The sequence below is a fragment of the Leucopleurus acutus genome, assembly GCF_964270905.1.
Source record: "Leucopleurus acutus genome assembly, chromosome: 4".
Lineage (NCBI taxonomy): Eukaryota > Metazoa > Chordata > Mammalia > Artiodactyla > Delphinidae > Leucopleurus > Leucopleurus acutus.
The window spans coordinates 125,416,881-125,435,496 of NC_139146.1; the positions used below are offsets into that span (position 1 = coordinate 125,416,881).

General features: G+C 37.0%; 1 protein-coding gene across 1 annotated transcript in view; it reads right to left on the minus strand.

Annotated features, from left to right (window-relative positions):
- Nucleotides 1–1,254: 1,254 nt before the first annotated feature.
- The window catches only part of TRIM2 (tripartite motif containing 2), a 97,259-nt gene continuing 79,897 nt past the window's right edge, over nt 1,255–18,616 (minus strand). Inside the window, exons 9-12 of the mRNA XM_082837999.1 lie at nt 13,154–13,334; nt 12,032–12,102; nt 7,169–7,309; nt 1,255–1,668 (exon numbers count right to left, since the gene is read on the minus strand). Coding sequence (XP_082694125.1) covers nt 1,516–1,668; nt 7,169–7,309; nt 12,032–12,102; nt 13,154–13,334 — 546 coding nt within the window. The 3' untranslated portion in view covers nt 1,255–1,515. The remainder of the gene's footprint in view (nt 1,669–7,168; nt 7,310–12,031; nt 12,103–13,153; nt 13,335–18,616) is intronic.

An 18,616-nucleotide genomic window follows, 5' to 3' on the forward strand; every position in this document is an offset into this window, starting at 1 on the left:
TGACATCCTGTTTGGTAGAACTGAGTAGAAAATTAAACAGTGGAAATAGATCACATCTTACTTTACAGTATTAGATTGACTAAATTATTCTTAACATTTTTCAAAATGCATTTATACTTAAAGTTAAATGTAACTCAAGTTGAACTTTTTTTTCTTTTGACCTGTTTTTTGTTTTGTTTTTGAAAGCACAGAAGGCCATTTTCTGACTAAAAGTCAGCCAATACAAGCATTCCTGGAAAATGGCAAAAATTACATCTGCTTTAGGGCTTGCTCTACTAGGACGGCTTTAAACTGTGCAGTTAAGGAATGTGCTGAAGATGCTTCTGTCTTTCAGAGTGCTGCCTATTTCAATACACCAAAGATTCAGCTATATATATCTATATATGATACATTCTACCCTACCCTAATCATGTATATATAGTCCTTTAATGCCTCTACTAGTCATTGGACAATGATAAATAACCATAACATGCCCTTACCTGTAATGCTTTTCAGATAACACAACTTTGGTAACACTTGTTTCTAAAAGGAAACCATTGATCAATCACATGCCTTTGGTTGACACCATCAGTCCTCCAAAGGGCTGCTTATGGCTCTCTGTCCTAGGATACTGGTGTCCTACTACATGTGCTGACATTTTGCAGGAGGTAAAGCTTTCGCATTCGTGAAGTGGAGGAGAGACACATGTGAGAACGTGGCACAGAAAATGTGACTGACTTTTTCTTGATTACATTCCAGTGCATTAATCTGGAGTTAATGGGGCTGGTGTAATATGCTTTTCAAAGTATTAGGAATTTCAGGATTCCCTGAAAATGAACTTTGTTTTTTGATACAGGGTGAGCAGGAGAGATGAAAAGAACACATGAAGAAGATCTTTGCTCTAACTCAGAAAGGATGGGAAATTTGCATTGATTTTTTTAAGTGCTAAACTCAAGACGCCCGCTAATCCCAGCTGGGAGGATTTTGCAAGACAGTTTCCATTTTTCCCGAAGTAATTTATATGTAGCTACTAATAACCAAAAAAATGTCACAAGGGTAATACCTACTGTAAAAGTGAGGTTAGAAGATCCCCTGGGTCTTGTGACCGAGGTTAAATAAAGTATATAACTGTAACAGATTTCGTTTTTGTTTTGTTTTTGGAAGCTCTGCGCAAAAGCTACCACTCACAGGATTAACAAATACCTTTACATATTCTAGTTGCTTTTTAATGCTTATTTGATTTGCAAAATTAGTTTAGCTACATAAATCCCTGTCCTATAAGCCATAGTTCACAGGTGTAAAACTCTGCAGTTTTTATAGATTCAGTAGAAGAGATTTTTTTTTCAACCCTAAATGTGGATTATGGAAATCAGATATGCAGTTTTTAAGGAAATCGTTACATTCAGAAATAACCTTGGAAAGTTCACCGATGATTCCTTCTAGCATGAAAAGTCTAGTATAATCTGGTCCTGCGTTGAGAAATCCATTCCAGTTTATGTGTAAGATCTTTGTAAGGGGTTGTCCAGTTGCCCACTGTTACTGTAAGTACCGATACACCTTGAAACAGTGGTTTCCAGAGTCTGCAACCACCACGTGGCCGTCTGAAGTTAGGGCCAGGCCTTGGGGGCCATAGAGTGGGTCAGCAGATGTGTTAATGTAGGACAAAAACGATCCACTTCCATCAAAAACCTGTAAATATAAAGTCAGAGTGTAATAGGAAAAGTTACAGTAATACGATGAAATAGGGGTTAGAAAACGCTTAATGCTAATGTTTTTAGTATAGAAGCATGTGTGCAACCCCCCAGGTTTGTTCAGGTCACTATCACAGAAAACCCCTCCCTCCACTTACCTTGCTCTCCCTCCCCTCACTCTCTGTGCCCCACAGTCACTGACAAGGAATGTGCCACTGGCCATAGGGTCTCACGTATACTCTTACAGTGGTCACATGTGAGGGGAATGGCCCTGGATGCTGCCTGAAAAATAAAAGATCCTTATTTCTCACTCTAAGCTTATTCCCAATCATAAGAGAGAAAAATCAGCAACTAGGCCACAGAAGAACGTCCTGAGTCACAATGTGCAACGAGAAAACAGAAATTACTTTTTTCCTTTTCAGAAAAGAGTAAGTTATACGAAGTCAATGGTTCAACAAGTACATTTAGATAGAAAGTGGTCTTTTTTGGTCTGTAAGCTTCTGCTATGAGGAAATAAGAGGAATACTCCTCCTTCCCAGGCCCAGGCTGGTTTCTTTCAACCATTCTGGTTGGCCCGTAGGGTGTTTCAAAAGGCAGGTGTGACGAGGGCCACAATATAAACAGCTTAGCATCTGTGGTCCTATACAGAACTGCTTTGTGAACTTCGTTTCCTGTCTGCTTCTGGCTTCCCATCAGATATAGACGCCTCTTCCAAATGTAGAGGTCCACTGGGATAATTAAGCAAGATAAATATACTAGAGAAATTAAAGCATACAGTGTTACATTTAAAGTCTCAACCCTTTTCCTGAGAAGTGGATACATATATCAGATTCAACTGCTCAGCTGCTGTCCTCACAGTAACATCAGAATGCTCCTAGATTTACCCAGAGCACGCTGTGGTCTCAGGTGCACTGCACAGACCCACACAGGCGAGGATGAATTGTCCTGTCTGTAAATGCATGTTTAGATACATGCAGGTGACTACACAAGAGACATGGGAGAAAAGAAAAGTCTTTCTTCAGTGAGGACTGAAAAGCTTTGCTCTTAATTTAGAGGAAAATCAAAATTTTGTGTCACAGTCCCCTCTGGTAGTCTGACAAAGACTATAGAGCCCATCTCAAAATAGTGTTTTAACAGTTTTTTTTTCCAGAATGTAGCCAGTTTTATTATTATTTATATCCAATCAAAATGCCAAATGCCATTCAAGATACCATTATTCCTAAACCATGGAAACATATTTGAATTAATTATTGTTACTCTCTTTTTTGGTTCACTTTTTATTTTGAAATAGTTATAGATTCATAAGAAAGTTGCAAAGATAGTACACAGAGATTCTGCGTACCCTCCATCCAGTTTCTCCCAATGGTTACATCTTCTATACCCGTAGTACAATATTAAACCCAGCAAACTGACATTGGAATGTGTGTGTATAGTTGTACATTTTATCACAAGTATAGATTAACGTAGCCACTGCAACCAACATGCAGAACTATTCCATCATCACGAAGATCTGCCTCATGCTGCCTCTTTATAGTCACACCCATTCCCCTTCTCCCAACATCTCTGACTCTTGCCAGCCACTATCTGTTTTCCTTCTCTATAATTCTGTCATTTTGAGAATGTTACCTAAATGCAATCATACAGCATGTGATCTTTTGAAAGTGGCTTTTTTTCACTCAACATGATGCCCTTGACATGCATCTAAGTTGTTGAGGGTGTCATCACTCTGTTCCTTTTAACTGCTGAGTATTATTCCACAGTGTGGATATACCAGTTTGTTTGGCCATTAACCTACTGAAAGACATTTTGGTTATTTTCAGTTTTTGGCTATAACAAATAAAGTTTCTATGAACAACAATGCAGAGGTTTTTCTGTGGACATAAGTTCTCATTTCTCTGGGATAAATACCCAGGAGTGCAATTACTGAGTTGTATGGTAAGTGTACACTTAATTTTTTAAGAACCTGCCAAACTATTTTCAAGGCTGACTGTCATTTTACATTCACACTAGCAATGTATGAGAAATCTGATTTTTCTGCATGCTCACCAGCATTTGGTATCATCAGTATTTTTAATTTTAGCTATTCTAATGTGTGTAGCAGTATCTCATCATGGTCTTAATTTGCACTTCCCTAATGTCTTTCCATGTTTATAACCTCTTCAGTGAAACTTCTCTTCATGTCTTTTGCCCATTTTCTAATTGGACTGTTCGGTTCTTTTATGTCGAATTCTGAAAATCATTATATATTCCAGGTATAAGTCCTCTGTCAGATAGTGTGGTTTATACATATTTTCTCCCCGTTTGTTGCTTATCTTTTTGTCCTCTTAACAGAGTCTTTCACTGAACAAAAGTTTTTAACTTTGATAAAGTCCAGTTTATTGATTTTGTTTTTTTATGGATCATACTCTCAGTATCATGTCTAAAACTTCTTTAGCAAGCCATATGTCCCAAAGATTTTCTCTTAGAACCTTCTAAAAGTTTTATAGTTTTACACTTTTCATTTAAATCTATAATCTTTTTTGAGTTAACTTTTACATAAGATGAGGTTCATTTTCTTTCCTTTATGGAGATCTTAATTGTTCTAGCACCTTTTGTTGAAAAGGTTACCATTCCTCCATTAAATTGCAAAATTTTGTACCTTTGTCAAAAAGTCAGTTGGCTGCACACGTGTGGGTCTATTTCTGGATTCTCTATGCTGTTCCCTTGACCTATGTGCCTATCCCTCCATTAATACCGCACAGTCTTGATTACTGCAGCTATAGAATAACTATATAACAAGTCATGAACTCAGGTAGAGGGATTCCTCTCTCTTCTTTTTCAAAATTGTTTTAGCTATTCTAGTCCCTTTACTTTTCCACATACATTTTAAAATAGTCTTGTCTATATCTACAAGAATTCCTGCTGGGATTCTGTGTTAAACCTGTATGTCAGTTTGGGGAGAACAGACTTTTTTCTTGAGCCTTGCAATCCATGAATACAGTATGTCTCTCCACTTATTTAGATTTTCTTTTCTTTTTTACACTAGCATGTAAGCTTTCAGATACACATACTAGACATGCTTTGTTATTGTATCTAGATATTTCCATTTTTTCAGCAATCTTAAGTGGTATTGTATTTAAAATTTTGGTGTCCACGTGTTCGTTGCTACTATATAGAAATACAATTGAGTTTTATATGCTGATCTTGTATCCTGTGACCTTGCTGAACTCTCTTATTAGTTCTAAGAACTGTTTTGTAGATTCCTTGATATGTTTTTATGTAAACAGTCATGTTCTCTCCAAATAGGGATAGTTTCTTTCTTTCTTTCTAATTTGTAATCTTCTTATTTCCCTTTCTTTCCTTATTGTATTGGTTGGAACTTCCAGCACTAATGTTGAATAAGAATGGTGAGAGCAAACATCCTTGCCTTGTTTCTGATCTTAGAGGAAAAGTTTTTATTCTTTCACCATTAAGTATGGTGTTAGCAGTAGGTTTTCACAGACATTCTTTATCAAATTGAGAAAGTTCCTGTATATTCCTAGTTTTCTGAGATTTAAAAATCATGAATAGGTATTGAATCTTACCAAATGCTTTTTTCTGCATGAATTGATATGATCATATTATTTTTATTCCTTGGCCTTTTAATGGGGTGGATTACATTGATTTTTAAAAAATTCTCCCTTTATTACATTGATTTTTAAATACTGAAACAGCCTTGCGTTCTTGGAAAAATACCCACTTGGCCGTGGACAGATTTTCACATATTGTTGAATTCTATTTCCTAACATTTTAAGGAATATTAAAATATTCCTCATCTATAATCATGAGGAATATGGTCTGTACTTTTCTTTTTTGTACTGTCTTAGTCTGATTTTGGTATCATGGTATCAGAAGCTGAGTTGGAAAGTGAACTGTAAAGTGTTCCCCTGTCTTCTATTTTCTAGAAGAAACTGAACTGGTGCTAACTCTTCTTTAAATATTTGGTAGAATTCTCCAGTGAAATTTTCTGAGTCTGGAGATTTCATTTGGGGGAGTTTTTAAATTATGAACTAAATTTCCTTAATAGCTGTAGAGCTATTCAATTTATTTACTTTATATTGGGTGAGTTGAGGTGTTTGTACTTTTTGAGAAATCGGTCCATTTCATCTAAGTTGCCAAACTGATGCGTGTAGAGTTGTTCGCAGAATTCCTTACTATTCTTTTGATGTCTGCAGGGTCTGTAGTGATACTAGTATTTTCTGTCTTTTTTTCTTTGTCGGTCTTGCTAGAGGTGTGTCAGCTTTACTAATCTTTTCAAAGAATAACTGTTTCATTGATCTCCTCTTGAATGTAAATGATTTCTGATACTATCTTCACTATTTCCTCCCTTCAGCTTGCTTTCAGTTTTTGCTCTTCTCCTAGCTTCTTGAGGTGGGAAATTGGGTTCTTGATTAAAGACATATTCTCTTCTCTAATGTAAGCATTTAGTGTTATTAGTTTCCCTTGCAGGTAGAATGGTGGTTACCAGAGGGTAGGGAGTGGGGAGAAATTGGTCAAAGTGTACAAACTTCCAGTTAGAAGATGAATACGTCCCAGGCATCTAATGCGCAGGGTGCTGATTATAGTTATAATACTGTGTTATGTACTGGAAAGTTGCTAAGAGAGTACGTGTGTTCTTACCACAAAAAAAGAAATGGTAATTATGTGATGTGATTTTGAAATATATAAGTGTATCAAATCAACATGCTGTATACCTTAAACTTATACAGTGTTCTATGTCAATTACATCTCAGTAGAGCTGGGGGAAAAGAATTCCCTCTCGGCAATGTTTTAGCTGCATTCCACAAACTCTGATATGCAATATTTGCATTTTCATTCACTCCAATATATTTTTAAATTTTCCTTGAGACGTCCTCTTTGACTCATGGGTTATTTAGCAAAATAATGTTTTTAAATGCATAGGACAGAACACATGGGATTATAAAGGAAAACAATTATATTAAAATAGAGTCATCAAAGTGCTACAGAACTGTGATATAGTAATATGGTGCTTTTTAAATTAACACATTAAATAACAAGGAACAACGATAGGTGTAATGATGACTGTAATTTTTAAGTAGCGATCAGTATAAATGATAATTCGAGACGTCTACGATTGTAATACGAAAATTTCTGTAATTTCTCTTGGTGACAAAGTTATAGGTATCACTATAAGTACTGTGATTATTGCCTATATTCATAATTAAAGGAAATTATAATTTTCAGTTAGAAGTTAGTCAAAATAATGATGTAATATTTTTGTTCAGTGGATCTCTTAAATTCTAGCTACAAATGCTTTTGGGGTGTGTGGGATACACGCTAAGAATCCCTGATTTAGAGGGTTTCACTCTGGTAATACGTTGACTTTTTTCTACTCCACCTTCTTTAGCTTGATTATTTCAATGAACAAATGGAAAACATTCCAGTCTGGGGTACAGATGATTCTCCACTTTCAACAAACACCAATCACTCTAAACAAATAAATCCGTATTTTAATCTACCTGGATCCTGCTGTTTCCCCAGTCTGCTACAATGATGTTTCCATTTGAATCCACTGCTACACCCGTTGGAGCATTAAACTGCCCATTTCCTTCTCCATTTGAGCCAAACTTCAACATGAATTCTCCTTCCTGATTAAACACCTGTATGAAATATTTTAAGATTATTTTATTTTAAATTAAAATAGTTAAGCAAACATTATGGCTTTTAAAAATATCTGAGCAGGTTATTTAAGACATTCTTTAAAAAGAGGGGGGAAGTCTATAAGCTAGACTTCCATTCACTTGTGGTTCCCCAATTTACTGTCTAAATCTGATTTAGCATTTGTTAACCACTTCTTTTTCTAGCTTATATCTGGTTATATTACTATGTGAAAAGACTTTTGTTATAAATTATAAAATATATAAAAACATAAGCTAATACGAGTAAGTAGAGCTGTAATTTCCAACATTATTCTTTCTGCATTTAAATAAACAGCTAATTTCAAGAACAGGCATTGTATTTCTAACAGGATGGATGATCACTCAAAGTTGAATCAGAAAGTAAGAGCTTTTTGTTAAGCCAGGTACTCAGAATTTACTACCATTTTACTAAGTCAACATAACAAGAAAGGGTGGTAGGCTGGACCACGCATTTATAATAAGGAAAATTCATCGAATGAGTGAGTGCGTGTGTGCGTGTATGTGTGTGTGATGGCAGCAGGTGAGGAATAAGAAAAGGACTTTTTAAAATAGATTTTCTCAGAATATATTTTAGTTAGAATAGAGAGTTTACACAACCCTAAGGCTTTGATGAATAGAGCCCATGAGAGAGGGAGGCTGACAGAAGTCGGGGCTAAACAGAACTCTTAAGAATTCTCAAATTCTCTAATATCTGATATGGTCAAGCACTGGGCTGTTGTGCTTAATTAAATATTCTTATTAATAGAGTGTTACTGTATATGTATCAACTGCAGATTACTCAGATTACTAATCTTGAGAAAATTAAAATTTTAATATGTGTTTAATGATAACATTATAGTAAGCATGATTTTATCTTGATGATTCTGGTGATACTTTGAAACGTCTTCGGGAATTATTTTAAGCTTCCATTATCATGCAACACGTGTAGAAGTACTCATTAACGAATCAGAAAGTGTTACATACAAGGCACCCATGAGGGTAAGGTTCCTAAAATATGGACCTGAGAGAGGTCTCTATGTCTGAGCACAGATCTAATCTGAAGATGATCTCAGGACCTTTTAGAGATTCTCCTATTGCCATCTCTGTGGTTATAAAAGATTAAAATGATGCTATTTGTTTTAGTTTCTTTTTTTGTCTTTTTGTTTTTGGTTTTTGGGTTTTTTTCTGCCGCACCACACAGCACGCGGGAGCTTAGTTCCCTGACCGGGGATCGAAGCTTAGTTCCCTGACCCTGCTTAGTTCCCTGACCCTGCAGCAGAAGCATGGCGTCTTAACCACTGGACCACCAGGGAAGTTCCTCTTTTAGTTTCTTATGATGGGAAAGTGAGACATTTCCATCTCTAAAGCCTAAACATTCTTTAAGGTAAAAAAATGTCATGACCACTTCCTGAATTAATTACATACTTGCCAAGTAAGTAAGCTACCTCTTTGGTTCTTTGGAAAGGACAGAGATAGGAACCAGCTTTTCCTAAAATATCATTTAAAATCTTTCCTGACTCTTTTTATCTCCTTCACATAAACATTCTACTTTTAAAGACCAAAAGGAGTGTTTGTATGCTGGCGAGGACACGACTGATTATTCTCTGATCTTTCCCTTATTAAGTTGTACAGGGGAGGGATAAATTAGGAGTTTGGAATTAATATATACACACTATTATAAATAAAATAGACAATCGGCAAGGACCTACTCAATAGCACAGGGAACTCTACTCAATATTCTGTAATAACCTAAGTGTGGGAAAAGAATCTGAGAAAGAATAGATATAGATATATAGATATATATATACATACATGTATAACAAAATCAGTTTGTTGTATACCTGAAAACTAACACGACGTTGTAAATCAAACTGTACTCCAATACAAAAATGAAAAAAGAAGTTGTACAAATAATTTTTTTGTTTGTTTGTGTTTATCTTTCTGAGTTAGTATGTTTTCCTTGGCATAATTCAGCTTACGTGCTTCTGCTCCATTTTGAAATAATGGAGAAGGCCAAATTTAGTCTTAACTGTTTTGCAATGAGAAAAAGGTATAAAGTGAAGGTAGCTGAAAAACTAACTAGCCCACTCATTAGCCCTGACCTATAGGTCTGGTTTTTACATTTACCAACATAGAAGTGACTTGAATACTAGAAATCTTGTTAACTGCCCTGTGTTATATAGGAAACAAAAGCCCAACTAGTCCATAAGAGCTATATGGCAACAACTGTCAAAGAGAAGAGAAAAAACAAAATGGCTGGGTTTTTTTCCCTCTAAATAAGAGGAAAATTGAGTTTAAATATAAACTGCCTCTACAGTACTGAAAACTTAAAGTGTTTTCATAATCTTAATCATGATGTCACATATTTTCTATTTTTCCCATCTAAAAATGTCATTCCATTATTTATAAATTATTCAGATGAAAACATATTAAGAGGCAGAAGTATGAGATGAAATCTTTTTTATAGCTTTGCTTTTTGATAACAAATTTTTATAGCAAGTTTTTATAAGTCGGACGATAATCCTTTTCTGATTTCAAAATTCTGCTCACCTCAATACCACCTCCACTTGGAAGTCTTCCCTGACGATCTTAGCAATGGACATGTACTTTCTTCTGGATCCCTATAGAACTTTATATGTACCTATTTTTTAAAAGTCATTCATTGCTCCTGCCTTGCATTCTGGTCACTCACATGTTTTATTTCCTCCTCCAGCACCCGTCAGGGCTGGTAAACAGGAGCCCTCCCACATACCAACACTAGGTGGTTCAGAGAGCTGCCTGGGGCACTGGGACGGGGAAGGCTCTGAGCCCACAGGTGTGCTTAGTAGAAAAGAGCAACCTGATTAACATCACTGTCTTCTGGTGGGGGTAGGCAGCACCTATGCCAGGCTTTGCTGGCCTTTGACACTGTTAAGATCTATATGCATTTTCTTCTCATTGAATGCGCTACAGTTAAATGAAGGATTCCTCTATAAAGAGAGTGAAGGTCAGGAAGCGTAATAATAGCCAAGTTATCCTTCTATAGTTATGTTCATCACACAGGACTGTTACAGCCCCCTGAGAGGACCGTCACAAGCGCAGGCCCTGCTGCCTCTTTGCTCTCTGTTTCTCTCCTCCTCCAAAGATTTTCCCACTGTCCTCTTCCTTTTACCAAGGCTGGGCATTGAGAGAGGCAGGGAGATGAGAATGGAGCCCCACCACTGTGGTAGCGACTCTGGAGAGACTACATGGCAGGAAGCAGCCTTACAAGTAAGCAGCAGCGGGCACCATTTCCCCTCATCCTGCCCCATCACCATGGCCCACTGTGCTCTCCTCTTTGCACAGGGACTTGACACCCATCTCAAAAGCTCAAGGCCTTCCCATTTACTCAGGTTAAAAGTACCTTCTTCCAGGAAGAGATGGGGAAACGAAGCAGTGAAGAGAGAGTACCTTAGGGTGTTAAAATCCTATCCCCATCTAGCTATTCTAGCTGTCAACAATGGCAAATTGTTTTTAAAGTTTTGTTGCTCAATGGTTGTCTCTAAGTGCAAACTTTAGTCATTGGCCTACCACCTGTGCTGTTTTCTTATCCTCCCTCACATGTGAAATGCATCACTTTAAAAAATTTAAATGAATTTCCTTACAAGGAAAATTTTATATCACTTCTATAAGTGCAAACCAGTATGACTTGATGTAAACAGAAGGTAACTCTAAAAATATATACACAACACTTAAAAGAAAAATGTCTGCCAGTGCACTGCCCAGGACCACCTGGCCTCCCCTTCAATGGAACACACATTACACTTTGAGAAGCTTGGTCTAGAATGTCATTAAACATTTTCTCTTTTCGGTAAGTGAGACATTGGTTTTCAATCACTTTAATATTTCCTGGTTTGCTCATAATAAAGGTCAAATCTCTCTTCTCTCCTCCACCTAGTAAGAAAGATGTACTACACTATTTGGGAGAGGGGGTGGGCGTTGTTTTCTCAGGAACACCAAGTGTGTGAAAGGATTCTAAGATGTATGAAATACACTACATGAATGCATGCCAGGGCTATTTCCCTCCCCATATCTGTTGCTGTAGCAGAGTTCTGATATCTAATTTTGTTTGAAAGGTCTTATAATGCAGAAAATTGAAGAAAGTGATCCATTTTAATTTACTGAATAGCCACGAAACGTTAAGCTTCAGAAAGTTCTGTCTCTCTAAGCTCAAGCAATTGTTTTTTTTTGTTTGTTTGTTTGTTTTGTTTTTTTGCGGTACGCGGGCCTCTCACTGTTGTGGACTCTCCCGTTGTGGAGCACAGGCTCCGGACGTGCAGGCTCAGCGGCCATGGCTCACAGGCTCAGCCGCTCCGCGGCATGTGGGATCTTCCCGGACCGGGGCATGAACCCGTGTCCCCTGCATCGGCAGGCGAACTCTCAACCACTGTGCCACCAGGGAAGCCCCCAAGCAACTGCTTTTTTGAATTTCATTTTCAAGTTATCTCCATTTACACCAGTTTCAAATTAAAAAACTTATTGCCACCATATTTTGTTCACTTTTCTGACTCTCCAAAGTCTGTATGTCCAAATTAAAACCCGCATCTTTAAGGAGAAACAAAAATCTTCTCTTTTTGGCTACCTCCCCTAGGTCCTGGGTGTATATATGAGTGTTATGTTTTCTCCCAGACTGAGTCCTCAATAAAAGCAGTTAAAAGTTAACAACAATTGATGTGTTTATGGTACCTTGACAGAATGATTATGGAAATCTGTAACAATAATCTCATTATTGCTATTTACAGCTGCGAAATGGGGACCTGAAATAAAGATAGGAAAAAATATGTGATGACCATAACAACTAAAATGATTACAACAACACAGTAGTTACGAAACTTCATATATTAACTTAGTTATTTAAGAAAGAACAAAGAATCGTAAACTCAGTCCTTGAAAGGTCATTCAGCCTGACCTCTGGCTCCAGATAACATGAATTCGATAGCATTCTACACTTGTGACTGTCTACTCTGCCTTCTTCCAGATCAAGCTAAGAGTTCCAGCAGCCCTCATGAAGTGGAATGAGCAATAAGCATCAGGAATCATTCTCCGCACCACCATCTGAAAGTCACATCTGCCAGCTTCCCTGATAGTCACATAGGACCCTCAGCTCTCACCGAGGAGAGACATGGTAACTCTTAGCACCAATATGTAACATTTTTTTCAAGTAGAGCAGAAACCCACACTTTGTAATTTGGGGTGACATTCAGAACCTGGCAGAACTGGAGACAAAGCATAAAGAAAGGTTATGCAAATTAACACCAATTGCCAAAAGCATCCTTTCCAAAAGAAAATTAATCAACTGTTTTCAGCCTCTTCTTGCAGATGTAAAAAACGAAGTGATTGCAAAGTGGCACACCAGAAAAAGAAGGAAAAGAGACCGCCCTTCCTGTGCTTAGCAAATATTCTCAACTCCTGCTCTCGTATAATCACCTAGACAGGTGAAAAGTATTCTCATTCAGAAGCTCTTTAAATAAAGCTACAGCCAGGTGGAACCAGGAGGTTCTCCATGGTTCGTCAAACATTTTTATTTAAAAAACATTTTCTTAAAGCTTATATTTTATTTAATGTTAATATTTGAAGGTTAGACTTCTGAGTTGTAAACTGCCACCAATAAAAGCGACACACGGGCTGCAGTTGAACTTACTGTGGGCGGAGTCATTGAGCAGCATCTAACCATGCTTCCGCTTAGATTCCATCCCCAGTATCTTTCCCAAAGCCAGCAAAAACACTGGGGAGGAGGCGTCTTCAACATGCTCCAACATCATGCAAATGTGAGCAGAAGAGGCATAAAAAAGGGGGTTTACATATTACCATCGAGTGTACCTGCAAACTGCCTGTCCCCATTTCCTCGGCTACCAAACCTGGTGACTATTTTCCCGTTTGGCTGGAAGATAAACACGCAGCACGCCTTGTTATCCACCACGATGATGTGCCCATTGCGGTCCACAGAAACTCCTTTGGGCCCCATCAGCTTTCCTGATCCGATTTTTGTCTGTTAGAAACAAGTGCAGAAATGAAGTTGAAAGCACTCCAGAACATGAAGACAGACACTGGTGTCAGCAAACATTTACTTGACTGTTCAAACAGAGGTGCACAGTGCCACAATGAGCGTCTGTCTTGGAAAACTGTCTTTGTCACCTCCATTATCTGTTACCGATATTTATAGGAAATCATTTTTTTAAGGAATCACTACCAAAATTGTTCTAGAATCTCCTTAACTAGGGCCACAGTTCCCTTGTAAAGAGGTAGTGTGGTATAGCAAGAGATCACCGAGTGAGGAGTAGGAAGACCGTCCCACACCTGTCACTTGCTTCGGACACACCTGATATAGCACAAATGGATTTAATTTCCTTAAGATTCAGATTCCTTATATATTAAAAACGTCAAAAAATGACATCAGTCACTTCCACTGATATTTCTGGAATATATATTAAGTAAAATAAAGTAGGTAAAGTGTTTAGTGTAGAGCATAGCACATGTTAGGGAAGCAGTCATTAAAGGGAAGCAGTCACTGTCATTATTATATGTCGTAATTAATATCGAAATTGCGAGGCATCTGCCATTGAACTTTACTACAATTAAGTTCCACACGGGTGGGAATCATGTCTGTTTTATCCAGCACTGTGTACTCAGAGCCTAGCACACTTCTTGGTGCCTAACAGGTACTCAACAAATATTTGTTCAATATATTAACTTCCAAAGTCTAGCATTGTTACAGGGTAATAATGATGATTGGTTCCAGTTTTCACAGTATTTTAAAATGACAAAAAAGCATTAGATTTCTATTAAACAATATGCATTTAAAATCTTACTCATTTTTCTGAATAGACTATAGTATGCATATAAATGTCTGTTTGTTGCAAAATACATGTCTTATACCTTTACTTTTCTATCTCCATCTTCTAGAGTATTTATAAAGTAGTACTTTACTCATTCACCCATTTGTTCACTAATTCTACAAACACTGATAGAGCACCCACTACATGGCACCTGGTAGACAAAGATGAGTTAGACACAGCGCCTACCCTCTTTTTTGAAGGACCTTTTTATGAAGGTCCTTTTATGGAGGTCCTTATGAAGGACCTTCAGATATATTACTGAACAAAGCAAGGTACAGAACAGTGAGTAGTCTGAGCCCATCTGTATTAAATATGTGTTTGTCTGTATACATGTTCCTGGAAGAGAAAGTAAGAAACCAAATAGTGTTTATATCTTCCAAAGTGATATTAGTGACGGTAGGAAAAACTCTTATTTTATACTTCTCTGTAGGCTTATTTGAAAAATCTATTTGCATGTGTTACTTTTTAACTTAAAAATTTAAACTTAAAAAAAATTACCTTCTCAAAGGTTCTGTTTTAGTCCCCTTATTTTCCCTCTCTCTGTTAATGCTGTCTGATAGGAATGTAATGTAAGCTACATATGTAACTTAAAGTTTGGTAGTAGCCACATCAAAAAACAGAAAAAGAAACAGGGAAAATTCATTTTAGTTATGTATTTATTTAACCCAATATAACAAAAAGGTACTATTTCAATATGTAGTCAATATAAAAATTATTAATGTACTATTTTACATTCTTTTTAGGGGACTAAGTCTTTGAAATCCAGTCACGGCACATCTCAATTCAGACCAGCCCCCTTTCAAGAACTCAGTATCCACATGTGGCTTGTGGCTACCATATTGGACAGCACAACTCTACATACTTCTAAAATCTCATTTATGCTATGGCATCAACTTTCACCTCCATGTGTAAGATTCTCAAATCCATATCTTTAGTCATGGCCTATTTTACAGGTTATCACCCCAAACTCAACTAATGACAAACCAAAAAACCAAAAAAAAGATAAAAAAGAAACCCCAAACTAGCACCTCCTGATTTCCTAATTATTTTTATGACACCACAGTTAGTCCAGTCGACCAGGATCAAACTTTCAAAGCAAAATTCATCCTTTCTTTCACCAGTTTGAACCTCAGTTTTCTCATCTATAAACTGGCAGCTATGTTATTTACCTCCTGGGTCGTGCAGATTCTGAAGGATAAAGGAGACTGTCAAGCACGATCTCCTTCTCTCCCACCCTATCCAGCTGACATTATACTTGACTCGCAGGATTATCTTCTTTCCCCCAAACACATGAAGATACGTGCAGAGAGAGTATGGAGAGAGGGATGGGGGCCTTTCCACAGTGGAGGTTCAGACTTTGTAGGATCTTGTAAGTTTATAAATGATTGAGATTCAGATTTGATCTCTTTAGAATAAAGAGGTACATTTACTTAGGAAGGAAACACTGGCATTCTTGCAAGGGAATCTGTTGGTTAATTTAATTCTGATTTTGCAATCTAGCCCAAAGATCAGAGACTATAACATAATAGCTTGCAAAAAAAATTATATACTTTCTTTCATGTCAGAATGGAAGGTATGTCAGTAGAGATCAAAAGGAAGAGAGGAAACTCTTGAGTATTAACAAGAATATTATCACTACCTAATATTATGAACAGTGTTTGTTACTTAGAATGACTCAGCCATATAATACCAAGTGGATGATAACTATGTAGCATAAAAACAGAAAATAAGGGACCAGTGCCATTCTATTATATAATCAGAACTAGTGCACTTCTAAAAGAAAAAACTTAAATGTTGAACCAAAACCTCTTTTCCTTCCATTTCCTTTCATCACTCCTCGTTTAGCTGCACTAGATTCTACCAAGGGAAATAAGACAATGTGTCCTGACAATGTGTCCGCCATCTTAAACAGAACAATAAGCAAGGATATTTTAGACCCTGGCTTTGGAAAAGTTAAATGAAAGTATTTAACTCAACAAATAGGTCCTTAAATTGAAGAGGGAAGAGATGAGATATTTTAGAATATGTGGTGGCCAGGGGTCTCTGCATCTGTTCTGGGGTCACAAAAGTTTCCTAGATGGAGGGAAGATGGAAAGCAAAAAATTCGAGGCAGAGAGGAATGAAAATCAGGGCTAAGAAATTGGTGAGTAAAAGAAAGAAAAGGAGATAAGAAATTATATCCCTAGAACTACTAGGAATAAATATAGAGAATCCACATTTGTGTTAAAAGTTTGTCTTTCTGAGCACCTGTTTAATTTTACTGAATTCCACCGAAGAAGAAAATAAGTCTCTCTCTGTTTATGGTCATGGCCATCGGACTTGGAGGAAATCCCATTAAACTACAAAAGTGTTTTCACTTGCTATCCTTTTACCCTTTGGGTTTTGATCAGTATCTATTAAAAAAAGGGAATATGATGAAACTACACCATATCCATTCCCCCAATCCTCTAGGGGGCATGAGTGTTCTTTCGTGTTTATTCCAATTGTTACCAACAGTATTCCAACTATCAGAACCCAGTTCTTCCAAGAAGAAAGGCTATTACATTTAGAACACTGAATCACTGAGTGAAAAATACTTAATTTAGGAAACGCTTCTCTCTTAAATATAAAACCTTTGTTTCAATTTAATATATTAGATATAAAGTGTTTCAATAAAGTAGATATAAAACTGTTTCAATAACTATTTTAGTGTTAGTTTCTAAATTTGAAAAGACAGGTCATAGTTTTGCTAAGGTATGAAACCAGAACAAACGGGTTGTCTCCAAACTAAAGGGGTATTTTCAAGAGGTCGCTAAACATTGTTCATTCTATTGATGTTAAAGCTGTCATATTTGGGTATGTCTTACCACAAATACAATTATGAAAACAGAAAAGAAGAGGAGGAAGTTAGAGATGCAGAAAGGCAAAAGAACTTCCTGTATATATGGCCATCATACAGAGTCATCAAATCTCTAGTGGAACAAAACGAATCAATGACAATTGAAGATTCTTGTGCAATACGGTGGAATTAGAGATGACAGCTTTTATTCTCCTAGATTGAAAACATGCTGCCCCATGCAAAACAGAGGCTCCAACTTGAGGGTGAATAATTACACAGGTAACTTCTTTTAATGAAAATGATGAGGTGACTGTGGTGATCCAATGACTTTAAAAAGGAAAATATAAATTCCTCCAATAAGAGACTAATGAGTGAACTTCGTGTATCTTCTGAATTCCAGAATCGATTATGAAGAGCATCATCTCTGTAAGTTTGGACAAAGAAGGAGTGACCACCAGCAGGTGGTATGAGGTCATGAAGCCAAAATCACAGCTGATCAAACAGACGTCATGTTTTGGGCAGCGTCGTTAGAGGCACTGGAAAAGAACTCTTCTTCGATGCCTATTTCATACAAGGCACATATACAATCCAGAAATAAAATCTCATGTTACCCTTGCCCAAATCCTGTAAGACAGATTTTTTAAATCCAGATTTGAAATATGAGGCTATTGAGGCTCAAGGAAGTCATATAATTTGCCAAAGGCCAAACAGTTAATAAACCGTAGAGCTGGGATTCCAGTGGTTTGATCTGACTTAAAGCTCATGTTGTCAACAGAAAGAGAAGCCTGGACGGGGGAATGTGGAAGGCATAGTGAACACGGCCTTCAAAACACCTGTGACAAAGTGTTTCATAATCTTCTTGTGAACAAATGTAGAAAATGGGCTGGATGACAATATTCTTTGATGACACCTTAGAAGAGAGATTTCTGTTGTCATCAAAGGGCTCTCTACTCTTCAGTGACTGACTGGATGAAGAAACAGAGGATGATGCTGGGAGTAACAGCAAGTGCATCAAATGATGGGATCCCTCCAAGTGTAGCTCACTCACATTTTCTCCATGAAGCTGGCCCCGGTTTTCTTTTCCCTCCAATTCCTATATCATATACTATAACACTATGGTTCTAGATTGTACCAAACAATTTATGATTGCTTAAAGGCTGACATGAATTGTTTTCTGTTATCTCTTGTGTATTTGTCTTTTTTCCTCAAAAGGCTTCTACATTTTTAAAAGGTAGGGACCATGTCTTATTAATTCTGTTTCTCCCATATCATCTATCACAGAAAGTACTGATAGATAGGAACTGAGAAAGTAGAAGGAACTTCATAAATGACAACTTGTAGGCTAATTTGGGAAATATAAATTGCCTCTTAATAACCTTTTCTAAAGGTTATTGTTTTTCATTGAATTGAGGTAAACCTGACAGTATTAAAAAAAAAAAAGCATTATCCATGACATTTACCACAGAACTAAAACAAATAATCCAAAACTTTATATGGAACCATAAAAGACCCAGAATTGCCAAAGCAATCCTGAGGAAAAAAACAAAGCAGGATGCATAACTCTCCCAGACTTCAGACAATACTATAAAGCTACAGTAATCAAGACAGTGTGGTATT